The sequence below is a fragment of the Cygnus olor genome, chromosome 3 (genome assembly GCF_009769625.2).
Source record: "Cygnus olor isolate bCygOlo1 chromosome 3, bCygOlo1.pri.v2, whole genome shotgun sequence".
Classification (NCBI taxonomy): Eukaryota; Metazoa; Chordata; class Aves; order Anseriformes; family Anatidae; genus Cygnus; species Cygnus olor.
In genome coordinates, this window is record NC_049171.1 from 120496967 (window position 1) to 120514461 (window position 17495).

General features: G+C 39.8%; 1 protein-coding gene across 9 annotated transcripts in view; it reads left to right on the top strand.

Annotated features, from left to right (window-relative positions):
• The window catches only part of RALGAPA2 (Ral GTPase activating protein catalytic subunit alpha 2), a 136587-nt gene that overhangs the window by 70308 nt on the left and 48784 nt on the right, over positions 1–17495 (top strand). For all 9 annotated transcript variants that reach the window (XM_040551152.1, XM_040551154.1, XM_040551153.1 and 6 more), the window contains 5 exons: positions 442–1213; positions 1502–1573; positions 2580–2703; positions 4899–5054; positions 13079–13237. In XM_040551152.1, the coding sequence (XP_040407086.1) occupies positions 442–1213; positions 1502–1573; positions 2580–2703; positions 4899–5054; positions 13079–13237 (1283 nt within the window). The remainder of the gene's footprint in view (positions 1–441; positions 1214–1501; positions 1574–2579; positions 2704–4898; positions 5055–13078; positions 13238–17495) is intronic.

Here is a 17495-nt window from a genome sequence, read left to right on the forward strand (position 1 = left end):
GAGAATTCTGGAATAACATTCCAGTAGGAGAACTGGAGGCACAGCATAACTCTAGAGCACCACTGGTTCATGGGATAACTGTGATGTATTTGCCTGCGATGTGGGAGGGGCTTGTGGATCCAGAAAATCTCCTCTCATCTGATGCAATGAACTTTTCCATGATGCTGTTCTCAAATGACTGCTAAAGATGGAGAAGCACTGTTTTTCAGTTGCATCTCTGGTTTGACTTTGCATAGAATTGCAAAGAACATGCAAAGAAATTGCATAGAACACGTGGTGCATAGAATTTCTTGTGCAGTGGTTGTAAATGATTTACTGAAAATGAATGATTTGGAGGACAACTAAGGCAAGCTTCAAAATGTTTCCGAAAATTGCAGATGCTCTTTATAATTACCTCTTCCTACTCTTACTGATCTGTAATCTCTTTACTGATTGTTTTAGAAAAAAGAAGAAGGAACTTAGAATTAATACCTTTAACGGCACGGATGGTTATGACTCATCTGGTGAACCACTTGAGCCACTACCCACTCAGCGGAGGTCCTGCCATCCTCCACAGTCTCCTTAGTGAGAATCATGACAACTCCTATGTGGAGTCCTCTGAGCTGTCATCAGAAGTTTTCCGGAGCCCCAACTTGCAGCTCTTTGTGTTTAATGACAGTACTCTTATATCATACCTCCAGATCCCTGCAGAAAAGAAGAAGGACACTGAGCCAGCAGTAGCCCCCTCAGATGTGAGGGTAATTGTCAGAGATATCTCTGGGAAGTACTCTTGGGATGGCAGAATATTATATGGACCTTTGGAGGGCTGCCTTCCACGGCAGAGTACTCCGAGCTCATTTGTGATTTCAGGCAACCCTGAGCACCAGTTCAGTTCCCAGAAAGACATTTCTCAGGTGGAAGAAGGAGAAGATGCTCTTGACAAGTTGCTGGAGAAGATCGGTAACACTAGTCCTGAATGCCTTTTACATCCCCAGCGGAAGCTGAATGAGCCATCGCCACCACCCTTTGGTATGAGCTATGAACAAGAGAATGCAATCACCGAAGCCCTGATGAGGCAGAGTGCCCAGGAAAAAGACTATATTTTTAAATGCAGCTCAGGCTTCAGTATGAAGGTGGCCCATCAAGAAGAACCACGTCCTGCTGAACCTCAAGCATCCTTTTATTTCTGTCGGCTGTTGCTAAATGATTTGGGAATGAACTCCTGGGATAGAAGGTAGGAACAGAGGGTTCAGAACATGTTTACAGTACTCTTGCTGCTTCTGACCTTGAAAAGAAATCAAGATCCACCCACTGTCCCTTCCCTGCTCTAGCACTGCTCTTTTGACTTACAGTCATCCAAACAAGTCTCATCAGTCTGAAATTATCTGAGTTGCTTATGGGTCTGATTGTAGTCGTTTGAATCATGCTAGTTGGATTACTTCTCTTAGGATTTTGAATGAAAAAATACTGTGTCTATCTGTGTTGCATTTTCCTTCCTCTTTTTTTTTTAATATATTTGTAGGAAAAGCTTTCATCTTCTTAAGAAAAATTCAAAATTACTGAGAGAACTGAAAAATCTGGATTCTCGCCAGTGGTAGGTAATGTTTACTAAACACACTGTGGATAAACTCAGTTTCTAAAGAATAAATGCCTCATCAAAAAAAAAATGCATGTGCTAGCAATACAAATATTTGTATGAGAAGTGGATTGTTTGTTTCTAAAGAGTTCCATAGACTGAATGGAGAAGCTATTTTCAATGGCACTATATACATAGAATTCAAAATAGCAAACAATAAGATACAACAGCCCATTTCCTGATTTCTTTACTTGAGAAGGGAGGGAAGAAGTTCCAAAATTTGTTAATAACCTTGCATTGTTAATAACCTTGCATTGATTCACTCAAAAGACTTTTCTTCAGAATGATCCCTCTGTCAAGAGCGGTACTCAAGGGGTAATCTCCATTCTTTTTTTTTTTTTTTTTTACAGCCAGGTAGTGTCAGGATATATTTCTGAATATTATGTTTTTATGTTTTATTTTCATTCCTTGGCACATAGCTATTTGAAAAGTGTTTGCAGTATTGTAGAGTTCTGATTTTCTTTCATCCCAGCAATTTTCATACCCAATCCACTCATTTTCTAAGGAGCCAACTGTAACTATCAGTCATGTAAAATTCAGCCTGGGAGCTGAAAGTCTATATATGTTTTTTTCTTTCTCATATATCATCACCCCATAATTAAAATTCTGTTGATCAAATTATGTTCTCATTAACACCTGTGCAATCTTACCGTCTTCAGCAAGGTTGCACAGATGTGTGTGATAAAGCCTGTAAATGGAACTTGGTCATCAGTTCTTTTACTGATGAACAGAAAGAATATACCCTGCTCTGCACTCCAAACTGCACTATCTCTGCCATGTGGGGAAAAAAAATGGTGAACACATATATTTCTAGTTTAAGTGATGTCTTTGTGTGCATAAAAGAAACAGACATGTAGAGTAAAAGGAGGTCATCTGTCCATAGCTTTCAGAGGGCAGGTGATCTAAAGAATCATTTGAGCTAAAACCTCTTTTAATTTTCGTTTCTTGTTATATCTAATTACAGCCGTGAAACTCACAAGATTGCAGTGTTTTACATTGCAGAAGGACAGGAGGACAAATGCTCAATACTGTCCAATGCAAGGGGAAGCCAGGCATATGAAGATTTTGTTGCTGGACTGGGTTGGGAGGTAATAATCACAAATTTAGGCAAACTAACATATTTGATTTGAAAACCTACAAAAATCAGTGTAAGCCAGTTAAAATAGGTAAATGGAAAATAAACTGCTTATGTAACTGCCTATTTTTAAATTCTCAAAAAAGAAAGATAAATTTTAATGTATGGCAATGCTTAGCAGTACTTAGAAGATCACTTAATTTAACAGAATTCTATAAATCCACGTGCTACTTCTGGTTGAACAGGAACAGTGGAATGTTGTATAAGATGTTTTAGAAGGTTTCTTCTTTATAAACTAGGTTCATTAACATATGCATCATCAGAGTGCACTGTTTAGAATTTCAGAGTTATATGATGGGTAATGTAAGTACTCTTTCCTTCTAACGTGAAAAAAGCTTTAATCTAAAAACATCTAAAATATTATTAGTTAATATTAAAATATTATTAATCATTATTAAAGTAGTTTCTGTGGAAACTGTGTGTTTGAATTGACAGGTTACAAAACAAAGTGTTCGTGTTGTTCCTACAAGCTAGGATATATTGCAGGTTATTTTAGATTTGTGTTAGCTAGCAGAAACAGGAAAGCAGGAATGTAATACAACAAGAATGTTGTATTACAGAACACAAAGATGATGCTTTTGAGGCTAATATGTGACACAGCCATGCAAAGCTGGGATAAAGTGTCTCTCCGTTTTCCCTGCTATAGCAGACGCTGCTATGAAGGTGGATGTGAAGCCTCAGGCCAGTTGTGTCCCTGGACTGTATCATTTTAAACAAGTCAAGTTTCCCATATTCCTTAAGTTCCCATGTCTTTATACTCTCAAAACCTTTACTTACTTTATATCCCTCTCTGTATTTTCTATGCCTTTTGGTCAGTTTTTTTCTACCCATTCCTAGCTCAGCCAAGAGAACAAGAATGCTTAGGGTGGTTTTCATTGAGCGTCATCAGGCTGCAGTATTGGTCAGACTGTCCCCTGGCAAAGGTCCTGAGATCTTTTGCCAGAGTGGCTAAAGAAAGAATTCTTTCTGTGCTTTCCACCAGTGAAAGCTGTTGGGTATCTCTAAGGAAGAAACTAAGTCAAGTCTTAAAAATGTCCAGCCTAGAAAGCCATCAGACCACTCATTCATTCATTGTACAGTCATGCATGGGATGAAGTACTTAATTTTTTTTTTTTTAAATATCTGTCACTTCTTAGGCCTGGAGCAAATGCTATTTTCAGGTCTGCCTTAGACGATCTGTACGCACGTATCCAAGGAAGAGCGTACAGCACTTTGTTCTTCTAACTCACTTGTTTGCTGTCACTAGCTTGGCATGCACAAAGTACAGTCCCTTCTAATATAATTTTATAATTTATTATCACTATTGTTGCACATCCTTCCTGTTTCTGATGGATAAGTGGCGCTGCAATGGACATTACTGCTTTCTGCATCGTTAAAAGCTGTAGCTTAATTTTTACCTTAATTTTAGCTCTTTTGAGCTCTTCACATGGTCAGACCACTTACCCAAACAAAGGACTGCTGTACAGAAGGCAAAAAAATTTGGTGTTAGTTTGCATTGGTGAAATGGTGTGTCAGTAACCTAAGTGGCATGAACATTTATGGTTTTCTGAAAATACACAGTAGCTGTGTTTCACATCTACGGATGTAAGTGAAACAGGGTCTACAGGGAGAGGTAGCATCCTCAGTTAGAATGATGCAGTTGGGAAAACACAGGAGTTTTCGGACACAGGCTTGTCTTCAGAGGGGCATTTTTCCTGAACAATCTTTTTGAATAATTTCTTCTAAAATAATTCTTTTTGTAAAAAAATTGAATTTCTTCTGAAGTTTTCCTTACTGCTTATATTTTCTTAGCACTTTATTTCTCACTGTGTATGCTTTGTGTGGGCTTGCTAAGCCATGTGTAACCCTTAGAGCAGCTGTGCATGACAGTACTTTTGTTTCCTTGCTGCAGGTTGCTGATAGAAAGGTAGAATAGCCTTGCAGATAATCACACAGTACCTAGTTAAGAGTTGTTTACTTTCAGTAAATGTCAAATGCAGGAATGGGAAACCAACAGATCTAGCGCTAAGATCACGAGCCTGTATGGAAAGATTTCTCTTTCTCTGGGATGGTAACAAACTTGCCAGGTCTTGATTTATCAATAAGTAGGGTTATTTGTCAGTCTTTAAGAAAGACTGGTTCTTCTAATTATGACTTTCAATCACTTAGGTTGATCTCTCAACACATGGTGGATTTATGGGCGGCCTGCAGCGCAATGGCAGCACTGGGCAAACAGCACCCTATTATGCTACCTCTACCGTGGAAATCATTTTTCATGTGTCTACAAGAATGCCGTCAGATTCAGATGATTCACTGACCAAAAAGGTAAATAATTTCCCGTGTATTTCAAAACATTTGATGTAGTCTTGTGCTTAAATTAAAGTTTATACTGAAAACAGACCATACTAACTGGTCCTAGCAGGCCATCTTTTCTGTGCCACATGGTGCTCTGCAGCCAGATTATCTGAATTAAATGGCATCTAAATTCTGGATTCTGCAACACAATTAACATTTCCATGGTAGCCTCAAATACCACCATTAGTAATAATATTAGCAATAATTTCATTTGTGTGTTGTCTGCCTGCCAAAACTGCTGTAGTATGGTAGAACAAAACAACCAAATGCAGCATAATAAAACCTTACAGATGAATCGTCCAGTGTGTAACAGAAAAGAAAAGAAGTGAAAGAGAAGTGACAAGCATCGTACCAAAAGCAGCCAGCTGATACTTAAAACCATTATCCAGTCATTCACAATTGTGACAAGCAGACTCTGCTTCAAAGATGGCCAGAACCCAGCCCAAAATTTTGTTGGTATCAATACTTAATCATTTGTCTTTACTAACAAGAAGTGATTTGAGATTATGGTGCTTGCCAACTGCTGCTTAGTCAAAGAAGATTTTAGGTGCATACCAAATCTTTGCCTTTTTAATAAGGATTGGCAACTTGTCCTACGAGGTTGTTAATGTGTATTAATAATGCTACCACAGCCATCCAGTCTACCATATGATACTATTGTGCTCTGAAAATTATCTGTAAATGTCACTAGATGATTTTATTTGTTCTCCAGTTAGTATCAAAATAGCATGTGCTTTTCCTAGAAATCAAAAGGTGGAATTTCTGATTACCACTTCTAAACACTTGCCCAGCATTTAATAGTAAAGCTGGATCCTCTCTTTTTTTTTCTAATGCCTCTCATTTAAAAAAAAAATCAACAAAATTACATGTTTGTCTTCAAATATGCAACTCATTATCTTCTTATTAGGGGATTTACATAGTTATGGGGAAAAAAAAAGAGTCATTGGAGTACTTTAGGGTAGAGTGGTAGTGCTGTGATATGTATTGAGAAGCTGTATAGTCTCTGTCACTGAACCAAGGTAGGTCTATCTGTATTTACTGTTCCTCGCTAGTGTTTATCCAGCTGCTAGTTAAAAACCTCCCGTGATGAATGCTTTATAGATTCCCTCAGCAACATACTCCAATGCCTTACTTTTTGTGCCATGAGAAAATCACAGAATTGAAGGGGTTGGAAGGGACCTCGAAAGATCATCGGGTCCAACCCCCCTGCCAAAGCAGGTTCCTTAGAGCAGGCTGCCCAGGTAGGCATCCAGATGGGCCTTGAATATCTTCAGAGAAGGAGACTCCACAACCTCCCTGGGCAGCCTGTTCCAGTGCTCCGTCATCCTCACTGTGAAGAAGTTCTTTCGCGTGTTGGTGCGGAACTTCCTGTGCTCTATCTTGTAGCCATTACCCCTTGTCCTGTCCCCACAAACCACTGAAAAGAGGTTAGCCAAATCCCTCTGTCTCCCACACCTCAGGTATTTATACACATTGATGAGATCCCCTCTAAGTTGTCTTTTCTCCAGGCTGAACAGACGCAGGTCTCTCAGCCTTTCTTCATAGGGAAGATGCTCCAGGCCCCGTATCATCTTTGTGGCCCTCCGCTGGACTCTTTCCAGGAGATCCCTGTTATTTTTTGTACCAGGGAGCCCAGAACTGGACACAGTACTCCAGGTGAGACCTGACCAGGGCAGAGTAGAGGGGGAGGATCACCTCCCTTGACCTGCTGGCCACGCTCTTTTTAATGCCCGCCAGGATCCCATTGGCTCTCTTGACCACCAGGGCACACTGCTGGCTCATGGTCAACCTGTCGTCCGCCAGGACCCCCAGGTCCTTCTCCTCAGAGCTCCTCTCCAGCAGGTCATCCCCCAGCCTGTACTGATAAGTCCAGTTGTTCCTTCCCAGGTGCAGGTCTCTACACTTGCTCTTATTAAACCTCATTTGGTTTCTTCCTGCCCATCTCTACAGCCGGTCCAGGTCTCGCTGAATGGCAGCACAGCCTTCTGGCATGTCAGCCACTCCTCCCAGCTTTGTGTCATCGGCGTACTTGCTGAGGGCAGACACTATTCCCTTATCAAGGTCGTCGATGAAGATGTTGAACAAGACCCGACCCAGCACCGAAATATTTCAGTTCAGGCCCATTTATTCTTACCCTATATCAGGTGGCTACAAACAGGTCATTTTGCAGCAGATCTATTCATGTTTGAGAACTGCTACCATGCTTTTCACAGTCTTACTTTTCCTGGACAAATTGTAGTCATTTAGTCTAGTCTTCCCTTTTAAGTTATAGTTCCTGGATGTTATGGAATCATAGCAAAGGCAGTGAAATATCTCGTCTAGCTGATAAGTAATAAATTAGCTGGGAAAGGAGAGAGCACAGTCTGACAGAGCCCACCATGCAGGGAAAAATGGGCTTTACATGCAAACAGTCTATTTTACTAATTCCCCTAATTTCCACACGTATTAGTAATTAACACAGCCATGGAGAGAGTCTGGTTATTCTATTTAATTGTCTTCCCTAAATTTACTCTGGGAGAATTTCTTCTTCATGAGAAACAAAAAGCAAAAGCATTTAGTAGTTGCCAGTTTCTGGGTCGGGAAGTGTTAGGAAACAAGGCCAGCTTCAGTACATATTATCCACAGAAAACACCTCATAGTAATTGCTTTAAGACTTTAAAAAAATCTTAAATCTACTATAGGAATGGCAACCCTGCAGGGATCAAACTGTGTATTCCTGTAAGGCAAGACAAAGTTCTGAGCAACCTAATGGAGCTTGAGAGCTGGTCCTGCTGTAAACAGGGGGTTGCACAATCTTCTGTGATGCCGTGTTTCTGCACAAAAAAGCTTTGTTTGATTTGCCATAGCTGTTTGGTAATGTGTTGGTTTAGCATGTATTTCTGTACAAATTAGCACAGACTTCTTAACAAACTTCATGTAAATGCAGCTAACAGTGGAGGGCAAGATACATGTCAGAAGCACCATAAAATTCTGGAAGATAGATTATTCTCTAATTCTTTGGCAATGCTGATGGATGAAAGAGCCCTCATTTGAAACCAGTGATTTGAGTTGAGTGTATATCCAAACCATTTCTAAAGACAATATTTGTTCAAGAGCTCTTATCACCCTAAATGTAAACTCTAAAGCGTCCATTTCTTGATTTTTCACTTGTGAATCTTAACTGCAAGGAGGCCTTACACTGAGATACACGAAGGCAAATGCATTGATGCTTTAGCAGAAAAATCCCTCAGTCTGCCACAGACCCATGTTGATTTTGGCAGCTCGTCTGTGTGCAGGCCGCAATTGGCGCATGCTTGAAAAGAAACGTGTGCCTGTCTGCGACATATTGTTAAAGCAGAAGAAAATGTATTTGTTTCCCCACCTGGTGATACTGCACTTATGAGCGATGCAATGCCTGGCTAAGAGAGCCACGCTCAAATGAAACGTCGTGTGTCATTCATCCAGCAGTGAAAGCCTCTTCTTTGTTCACGGCAGCCCTCAACATCGTTGCGAGTATTTTAATAATTCCACTTACTCACTGAACAGTTAGCGCGTGGTGGGCTGAAGTCCTCACCTCAGAGTAATGAGGCTGTACATCCAGGTGTTTTATGGTTAAAAACGTTATTGTTTATCTACTACCTCTTTTGGTTAATTCTTCTTTTTCATAGCAGCTGTGAGAGGAAGGAAGGTTGCGATCTTGTCAGTTAGTACCTGCTTCACTTCCATTTTTGCTGCAAAAGGAATATATGGTGTTAGAGACCAGCATTGCTGGGAGGAGAAAATGTCATTGTGCTGCCTTCAGGGTGTGATGGGGGTCACAGCTTTTTTTTATTGCCTTCCTCATGCTTCCATCAGATAGGGTTGCATGGATACTATTTGGGTTCTAAGCTCCCCCTTATCTCCTAAATCTTTGTCATTTCTGTGTTTTCTTCCCTGCTTATTTTGCCTCTGGACAGGCAGAAAGCATTCAATACCAGTTTGCTTGGCTCGCAAACTCTGGAGCTGAACAGAAGGTCTTACCACCTGCTGGCCAGGGAAGTAGTACAGCAGGCCATAAATTCTGCGGGATGGGGAATTTAGCAGATGCAATAATTTAATTTAAATATGTTATGATGTTTCTTTATTTTTACTGAACACAAGACGATAAATTCATTCCTGGTATAAATTCACAAGAATAAGTGCACTTCCACTGAGCATGAGCTTGGCCCCTTATTTTTGTGCCATACAGTAGTAATCTGCACTTTGTATTCCTTTATACGAAGTATATGCTGACATATTATATCGTTCATTCAAAAAAAAAAAAAAAAAACAAACAAAACACAGCCCCCCCGCAAACACAATAAAACGCAACAAACCACTCCAAAATAAGACTTAGCCCTGAAAGAAATGCTTTCTTGTGGAATAATCAAAATTCAACTGATATCTCATGCTGCTGTAGGGTTCAGCATCATTGGTTCTAAATTTTTTTTTGTCTGGATGTCTTGTGGCAAGAACGAAAATCAATCATAGTAACAGCATCCTGCAGTCCCCTTTCTTGTTCTAACTAAATTGCATCTAACAGTTTAAAAATGGGCTGCAAAATTTTCAAGTGATTTATTCCATCTCCCCCCATTGTCATAGCAGAACTTTTTCAATTCAGAAATCTGGTTGCAACCCCATACTGAACTCTTGCTCCTTCGCTGCAGAAATTTGTTAGCTAGAGCTAGATTAGATTTTTAGCAGCTAATCTAACTGCTGTAGGGGTTTGCAAAGTGGGGACAGAGCTGTGCTATTGGATTTGTCCAATTCATTTGACTCCAGGACTATAATTGCACTTATGTCTTACAAGGCTTTTATAGCCTAGGGCTGGCGAGCAGCAGAAAAACAAATTGGCAGTGATACAGTGAGAGTGAAAGGGAATGAAAGGCACACATTATCAGTCTCCAGGCAGCACTGTTCTGGCAGGAAGTTTCTCGGTTAATTTACAAATAAAACTTAGATTTTAGGATGGGCACACTGTCAGCCAGACAATGGGGATGTCAGGCCCGACTGTTACTTAGCGAAAGTAGCAGCCATGCCTCCCCACAAGCAGGAATTCTTCAGTCAAACAGACGACTCCTCTCTGGAGCCAGCTGGCTCTGTAACGCAATTAGCAGGGAGAGGGGTCAGGCCGCGAGGTGTGCGCTGTGAGCACTGCCTTGCCGCCACGCGCTGCAGCCACCCGGGCCGACAGCGCACCCGAGGCACCAGCAACGGCGCAACACCCAGCTTTGGGCAGGGGCCACGCAGATACGATAAACTCGAGCGCTCAGGCTGCTCCTCGTTCCCCGGGATTTTAGCATTTGCTTCGTACTCTTCGGCTGCTTCGGGCTTTTGGATGCAGGTGTTTCTGTCTTTCCACCTGCACGGGGAGCCCAGCGTGCACCCAGGCTCTGGCCCATGGAGCAAACCTCAGTGATGTCCATCGGGGCGCCCAGGCCACCACAGCCAGCACTGCGAGTGAGTGACCCGGGAAGCTGCTGCTGGTGTGCTGCCACTGATAAGATTATCGTGATGGTTTTTATCGCTGGGATGATCTTGCAAGGACAAATACTTCTGGTTGATGCCAATTGTACATTTGTGGCACTGCGTTGTATAAATGCAGTGGTTAGGGATGTATGGTTTAAAACCAAAGAGATAGTAACTTGTGCTTTAAAAGCAGTTCTCTGCATGTGATGAGGTGGTACTCATAGCAAAGAGTAATTCATCATCACACTGATGTTTGCAGGGTTTTGGGCTTGGAGCCATCACTTCCAGTCTCAAACAAGTGTAGGTTGTGCTGACTTCATGTTTACTTGAGTTTTGTTCTCTGAGGTGTGATACAGGTATAAAGTGTTTGAGGATTTTTTCAGTACGAAAACTGTTAGATTATTAGCAGAATAATTTGTTGTGAATTAAAAAGGGTCTCTTAGCAGCATTGGGACCTATTTTGAATTCTGTTTCTGTAGCTGTATATGCCATGTACCATTCCCAAGGCACCATGAGGAAAGGCAGAACCAACCCTTTTCGTCCTGGTTTTCTTTTTGTAGTAAAACAAGTGAGCTGTCTTCAGTTTGAATTTCCCTATGCAACAGGGCAACTGCATAGCCTTGCAAAAGTCTGTTTTCATATTTATTTACCTTTTTTTTTTTTTTTTTTAAGCAGAGGTTGCTAAAGCTGTTGTGGGCTTTCTCCGTGCCGCAGAGCGAGTGCCTGTACTCACTCCATTGTATGGTGAGCTGGATGCCTCCGCTCCGCCGAGCAAATGTGGGGCATGGCTTGCGAGCCCAGTGCCTGGCCTGCTCTGAGCACTGCTGCCGTGAGCCAGGTCATGGCTCCCAGCTTCCGCAGGAATTGCAGCTCAACTTCAGCCAGGCATGGAGCGGCCATGCCAAATGCTCGTGGTCTATAACTTTTCTATGCAAAGCCCCAGCACTGGGCAGAGCTGGTCAGAGCAAACTTCACCTCTTGCCCTAATCATTTCTGAGGCGACCTAGCTGCGTCTGCTTATTCAGATACGAGTGTGAAAACAAAGTCAGGATTTTGTTGTTCGATTAAATTACTACCTAGCTTTGTATGTATTGGTCTGCACTGTGATGTTGTCAGCATAAGTATTTTCTTGGGTGTGACTTTGTTTTCACTGAGTAATAAAATAGAAGTCAGGATGACCATGAGAACAGTTTTTTATACTGATTTTCTACATGTAAGAGGCTCTAGTATTAGTATTGTTAATGTTTCCAAATTTCTTGTAAGCACAGACTGCATTTTCTTCAAAAATGGCTTTTATGTATAGCTTTAAACAAAATACAACTCTGTATTTTTATTTCAATTAAAACAAACTGAGAATCTCAATCCTACTTTGAGTGTAGCTTCATTTTACTCTGCTAGAGTACAAAGTATAGGCAAAAAGCATATTTTTAACTTTTTGATTTGTGTCATGGTTCACAGTTTTGCATGTTTCTCTTACAACTAGGGTACAGTTTGCCACTCAACCAACCTTGTAGGATTTAAATTCTTTACTTTTAAAGATGCTACCTGGTTCTGAAGAGGGAATATTCTTTGGTATAACACCAGCTAACATGAGGTCCCTAGAGATTATTTACAAATGATTTTTTTTTCCAGAGACAATGCAGGAAGCAGAGCTACATTTTAGCTTCTTTGTTAGGTCTATTGTCCACATTGTTTAGGGGCTAGCACCAAACTAGGGGTGGTGGTCTTTTAAGGTTTAAGTGGGACTTAAACTCTCTTTATGCATTACACTGGCATTCTGCATGTGGATTAAATTTTAACTTTAAAGCTTACAGTTGAAACTATTGTGCACAGCTTGTCCACGACTGTCAAATACTTTTTACCATCTGTTAAATCACCTCCAGTTCCTCCCATATAACAAAGCAAACACACAGATCTTTAGATGGATTTTGGGTATGTCCTACTTACAATTGATCCATATTTTATGTGACTCTGCTCCAAATAAAGTAACTTCCCCGGTATTTCCCATTCTTCTGTAATTCACACTGTCCAAAATATTTTGCTTCTATTTTCAAACAAAAGAGGAGTCTTCCTCGCTAGATATGGAGACCACAAGAAAACATTTGTAATATAGTAAAGAAAGAGAGAGCGGTCCACGATGGAAAGTTTCTTGACATCCAGAGTCAAGGCATTTCACATTTCTGTGACAGCTGTATTATTGTAACTGACATATGATGTTTGCTGCCTAACATTTTGTTCTAGTAACTCAGATTTCTGCCTTAAATTATTGTAGGTAATGTACATTTACATACCATGTTAATGGCTAATTTGATAATTACTTAATTAAGCCATCAGATAACAATGTGTTCTGAATGAAGCAATTTATTTAGCTGATCTTTTCATGAGCAACTGGAGAAAAACAATATTTTAACTTTTTTCTGTAATGAAACATTTCTAGTATTGAGCATTGTAATTCAATCTGTAAGCCATGACCCCTCATAAACTGTTGTTATCACTCTGATTAATAAAGAGCCAATTTGCTGTTGCAGCTTCGTCACTTGGGAAATGATGAGGTTCACATCGTCTGGTCTGAACACACCAGGAACTACCGCAGGGGCATTATACCAACAGATTTTGGAGATGTTTTAATTGTTATTTATCCAATGAAGAATCACATGTTTTTCATAGAGATAATGAAGAAACCAGAGGTATGTTTTGACTGCTATATTGGATCTATTATATGTGCTGCACATGTGACCAACAGTTTTGTTGCTTAAATAAAGCTCAATGTTATAGGGTTTTGTTTTTTTTCTCCCAGCAAATACTATATATAGGCTGTCCTCAGTTTAAAAGCATACTGAGCAATGAGTTTTTGTTTTAAATATAGAAATGTGAATAGCAATTGAAATGGCTACTAATTCATGTTATATTATGCTTAGTGCCTAAAGAAATATTTCAGATTTCTAAACCAATAGAAGTTATTGTACAAACAGCTTAAAATCATGATGAATTTCCAACGTGAGCCAACAGAAGCAAAATAATAAATATTTAAGCTTCTCATTTGCTACTGATTCACCCCATAAGAATTATCAACTGTTGTACATATGGCACTGGGCATAACCTCGCATGTTTTCAAGACCCTCATCCTAATCTGACTCAATGGGATGGTATAGGCATTTGGATATCCTTATATCAGACAAAGTATTTGAGTTTTATTGTTTGCCATTTAATTAATTGTCATACAACCAACTTTTGAGATTTTTTTTCAAATAATGGATTTTGTTTTTTTGGTATATGTATTTGTCTGGCATATATAGTATGTACTTTATGAAAGTAATCCATGCGATAAGTACTATTTCCCTTTTATGAGGGACAGTATTTGTCCAAGAAAATAACCAGCTGTGGAAAAATTCATTCACCAGGTGACATATTTACCAGCTGTATATGATATTTTTGGAGTTGTGAACGGTGGGAGCTATTATATATTAATCAGACTAGACATTTCAAACTTGATTTTTTTCTTTAATGTTTTGAAAGAGTGTTTTTTTTTCCCTTGCACTTGATGGTGAGCTCTGCAGTTTACTTCTTGGGCATTTTAGCTTTTATTCTTCCATAAGGAAAATCAGAGTTTAGCTCTATGAACATGCTTGAAAATTCTATGAATCAACCTGAGAACAGCTATGTCATCTTGTATATTAGTCAAAAATACCCAACCGCCAGAAAGAATAATAGCTAACTGAAAATTTAGTGTTATCCCTACATTTAAAGTACAAACCATTACAATGTAATAAAATTAATCCAGACATTTCCAGGGCAAGTGTGGCTGACCTTTTGTTCACCAGCTACTGACCCCAGGGTGAATGAAAGAGGCTTGCAGAGAGAAATGTCTGTTGTTTGGCTTCGGTCCCTGGTATTTAAATTGCATTCCCTAATCAAATGAAAAGGCTGTCCTCTCTATCAGGTTACAGAATCCATGGCAACATTTGGCCTTTTATATACATAATGTTAGCCTTTTTGTTTGCATCTAAGTAGAGACACCTGGAGCAATGTTAACATTAACCGATTTAGCATTAATAGCTTCATTATATAAGAATTTCTGATCAGATAGCTGTTACTTTTGTTATATTGCTTCAGCCTGTATTGTTTTCATTTTTTATCTCCCTGCTTGGCAACCGGGCAATGATTTGCAAATTTTTTTTGTCTTGATTAATTAAGCAATATAATTATCAGGAACCGTGATGCAGTCTTTGCTCAACAAAGCTTCTGAGGGAAGACAATAGTAAGTCTGTTAGTGTGAATGCATTCCACGCGTCACAGATGCATGAGGATATTCTGAACAATGAGACGAAAAGCTGCCTGCAAAAGAGGACAAAGAATGCCAGGCAGACTCTACACACTGCACATACCGCCAGGGACATACTGTGGGTTCCCTGGGACACAGATGCCTCGTTAGATTGCAGCTAGTCATCAGAGATTAATTCTCAGCCATTTGGTACAATAATTTACCCATTCCCCAGTCTTTTAACTAGTGCTGCTTGCTATAGAAGTGAAGTCTTTGTGCTCAAAAGGTTTATTTAACCTTCCCTACTTTTACTGTGTGCAACAAAAATAATTATTTTTTTTTTCTTGGAAATTGTAATGAAGCAGGTGTTTGCAGTGTGGTGAATATTAATTTCTGGTTCGTGGATAACTTGCACTGACATTTGGAGTAGCTGGCGGGGGGTAGTTTCCCTTGACTTCTTTTTTCTTTTTCAAATTCATTCCTGTCTAAGCCTACTGATTTTTTTTGTAACCGTTCGAAACCCTGTTTTCCTCAAATGGCTGTTTAAATACTGGCTTACAGAAAAGTACTGACAAGGGAGCGTGTTCCTATGCATTCAGTTTCTCTGTCCCTTCGTCCTCCCTTGTTAAGGCAGGCGCTGTACGGATGGAGACTGACGGTACGCAGCGTCCCATTGACTTTAATGACCTGGATGGATCTGCTCTTGGTTCTGGTTTCACGTGGGCTACACTAGTCTTGCTTTGCCAACGTAAAATCATTCGCACTCAGACAAAGTCACCTCTATCTTCTGCTTCATTGCTTTCTTTTCCTATCAGACAGTGTATGCCAACTTTGGCTTGTGAAAAATACTTATTTTTTGACAAAGTATGTGCCCAGGACACAGTAATTTAAATAATTTAGTTTTCTTCTTGAGAAAAAGCATGTTTCCACATTTCCTGAAAGTTCCGTACTTTACAAAATAATCATGTGCAGGGTAAGTAATAGACTTCTCAACTGTTCTGCACCCCTCTTTTTGTTGCCTTTTCGTTACCTGGGCTGGCAGTGTTATGGCTGGGGGTAAGCCAGCTTGCGCAGGCCTCCCCAGGCCCTCCCTGGGAGCAGGCACACGCACCCACGAGCAGCAAAGGAGCATGCCAAAGTTTTGGGATTCAGCTCAAATGAGCCTACTTTTTAGTTTGAAAAGTTTTTTTGTAGTAAAGTGTGGTTTCTTGGTGTATGAGAGAACACATTACTGAACTTTTTGTTTAAAGACGTCTGTCAGATTGGAGATATTTTTTGAAAAATTTGCAGCAGAGTGCCCATTGAAAGATGTTTAAAAAATGTATGCAAATAAACAGTGTACAAAATAAACACACCTTGTGTGTACTTTCAGTATATAAATTCAGTAATCCTGGGTTCAGACAATCTGCCACACTCCCTAGACTCCAGGTGTTTCTGAAATAGTGTAACAGCGTCCTGTAAGCAAAGCTTGCTGGCCGAAAAGACTGAGAATGAATTTCTTTGTACAGTAGCATATGTAAGTGCTAATGTGACTTAGAATATCTAGCATTTGCGTGTGCTATAATTTTAATACTAATATGTACTTCACAGGCTTATTTGTACTTACATAAAAATGTAGTTTTACATTTCTTTCTCTTTTTGTCAACACTTGTAAGAGTGTGTGTGTTAAAAATTTCATTTAGAAATGTTATTGCTTAAACTGGAGAAACTTGATGCTCTAGAACATTGTCACTTTTGTGGCATAGATTTTCTTCTTGTCACCTTCCTTTCCACCTGGCTAGTTAGTAATGCTAGCATTTAAAAAAAAAAAAAAAAGAAAAGAAAAATACTATGGAAACATTTTACATTAGTCCTTTTTTTGAGGGGGAGTTCATTATTTTAAGTAAAGGAATGACAAAACTGTGAAAAGACAGCTGTCATTTGCAGATGTTATATTAAATCCAAATTTCTCCTGTAATTCATTGCCACTTCCAATTAGAGGAATTCCCTAGATGCAGGGGATTTATATTATTCTCTTTGTCCATTTATTGAATGACTGTCACAGTCACCCACAAGCAGTTGTAGAAGAATAATAGAGGGTATTTATTTATGTGATAAGCCCCTGTACAGATGGAAAAATCCACAGCTTATATATTGGTAATTGCTGCTACCTTCTGTGTTGTTTTTTTTTTTTAATTTTCATTTTGAGTTTGTGATAGGGAAGTGAGTTTGACTATTTGTCAATGCTGAAATTTACTGTACAGTTAATCGTTAAGATTGTCTCTGCTTTTGACATGGCAAAGCCTGTTATGTGTTCCTCACTGCAGATGTTTTTCACTTTTATAAAGTGTGTGGGTCTCTTTTACCTAACGTAGCCTTTGTCTGAAGAGCCATATGCCACCAAATGACGTTATGTGGAGGGTTCCTCTGGAGGTAACCCTGCAGTAACACAATTCTAACATCTTGATGCCGTATGCTGGACGGACCTGTTCGCTTGTGTGCCAGCTCTGCTTACAGGTGCCATCTCCCCTGCTTTCCATGAACCTCGTTATCTTGGATCAGCTCTTTCTTTTTTTTTTTTTTTTTTTTCCTTTAGAGAAGTCCATAAGTCCATGGAAGGAGTTTATAGAGGATTATCTGAAACAAATACTTCTTTGCAAAAGCTCCTGCCGGGGGGGACTCAGCCAGTGAGTCAGGGTCTCACA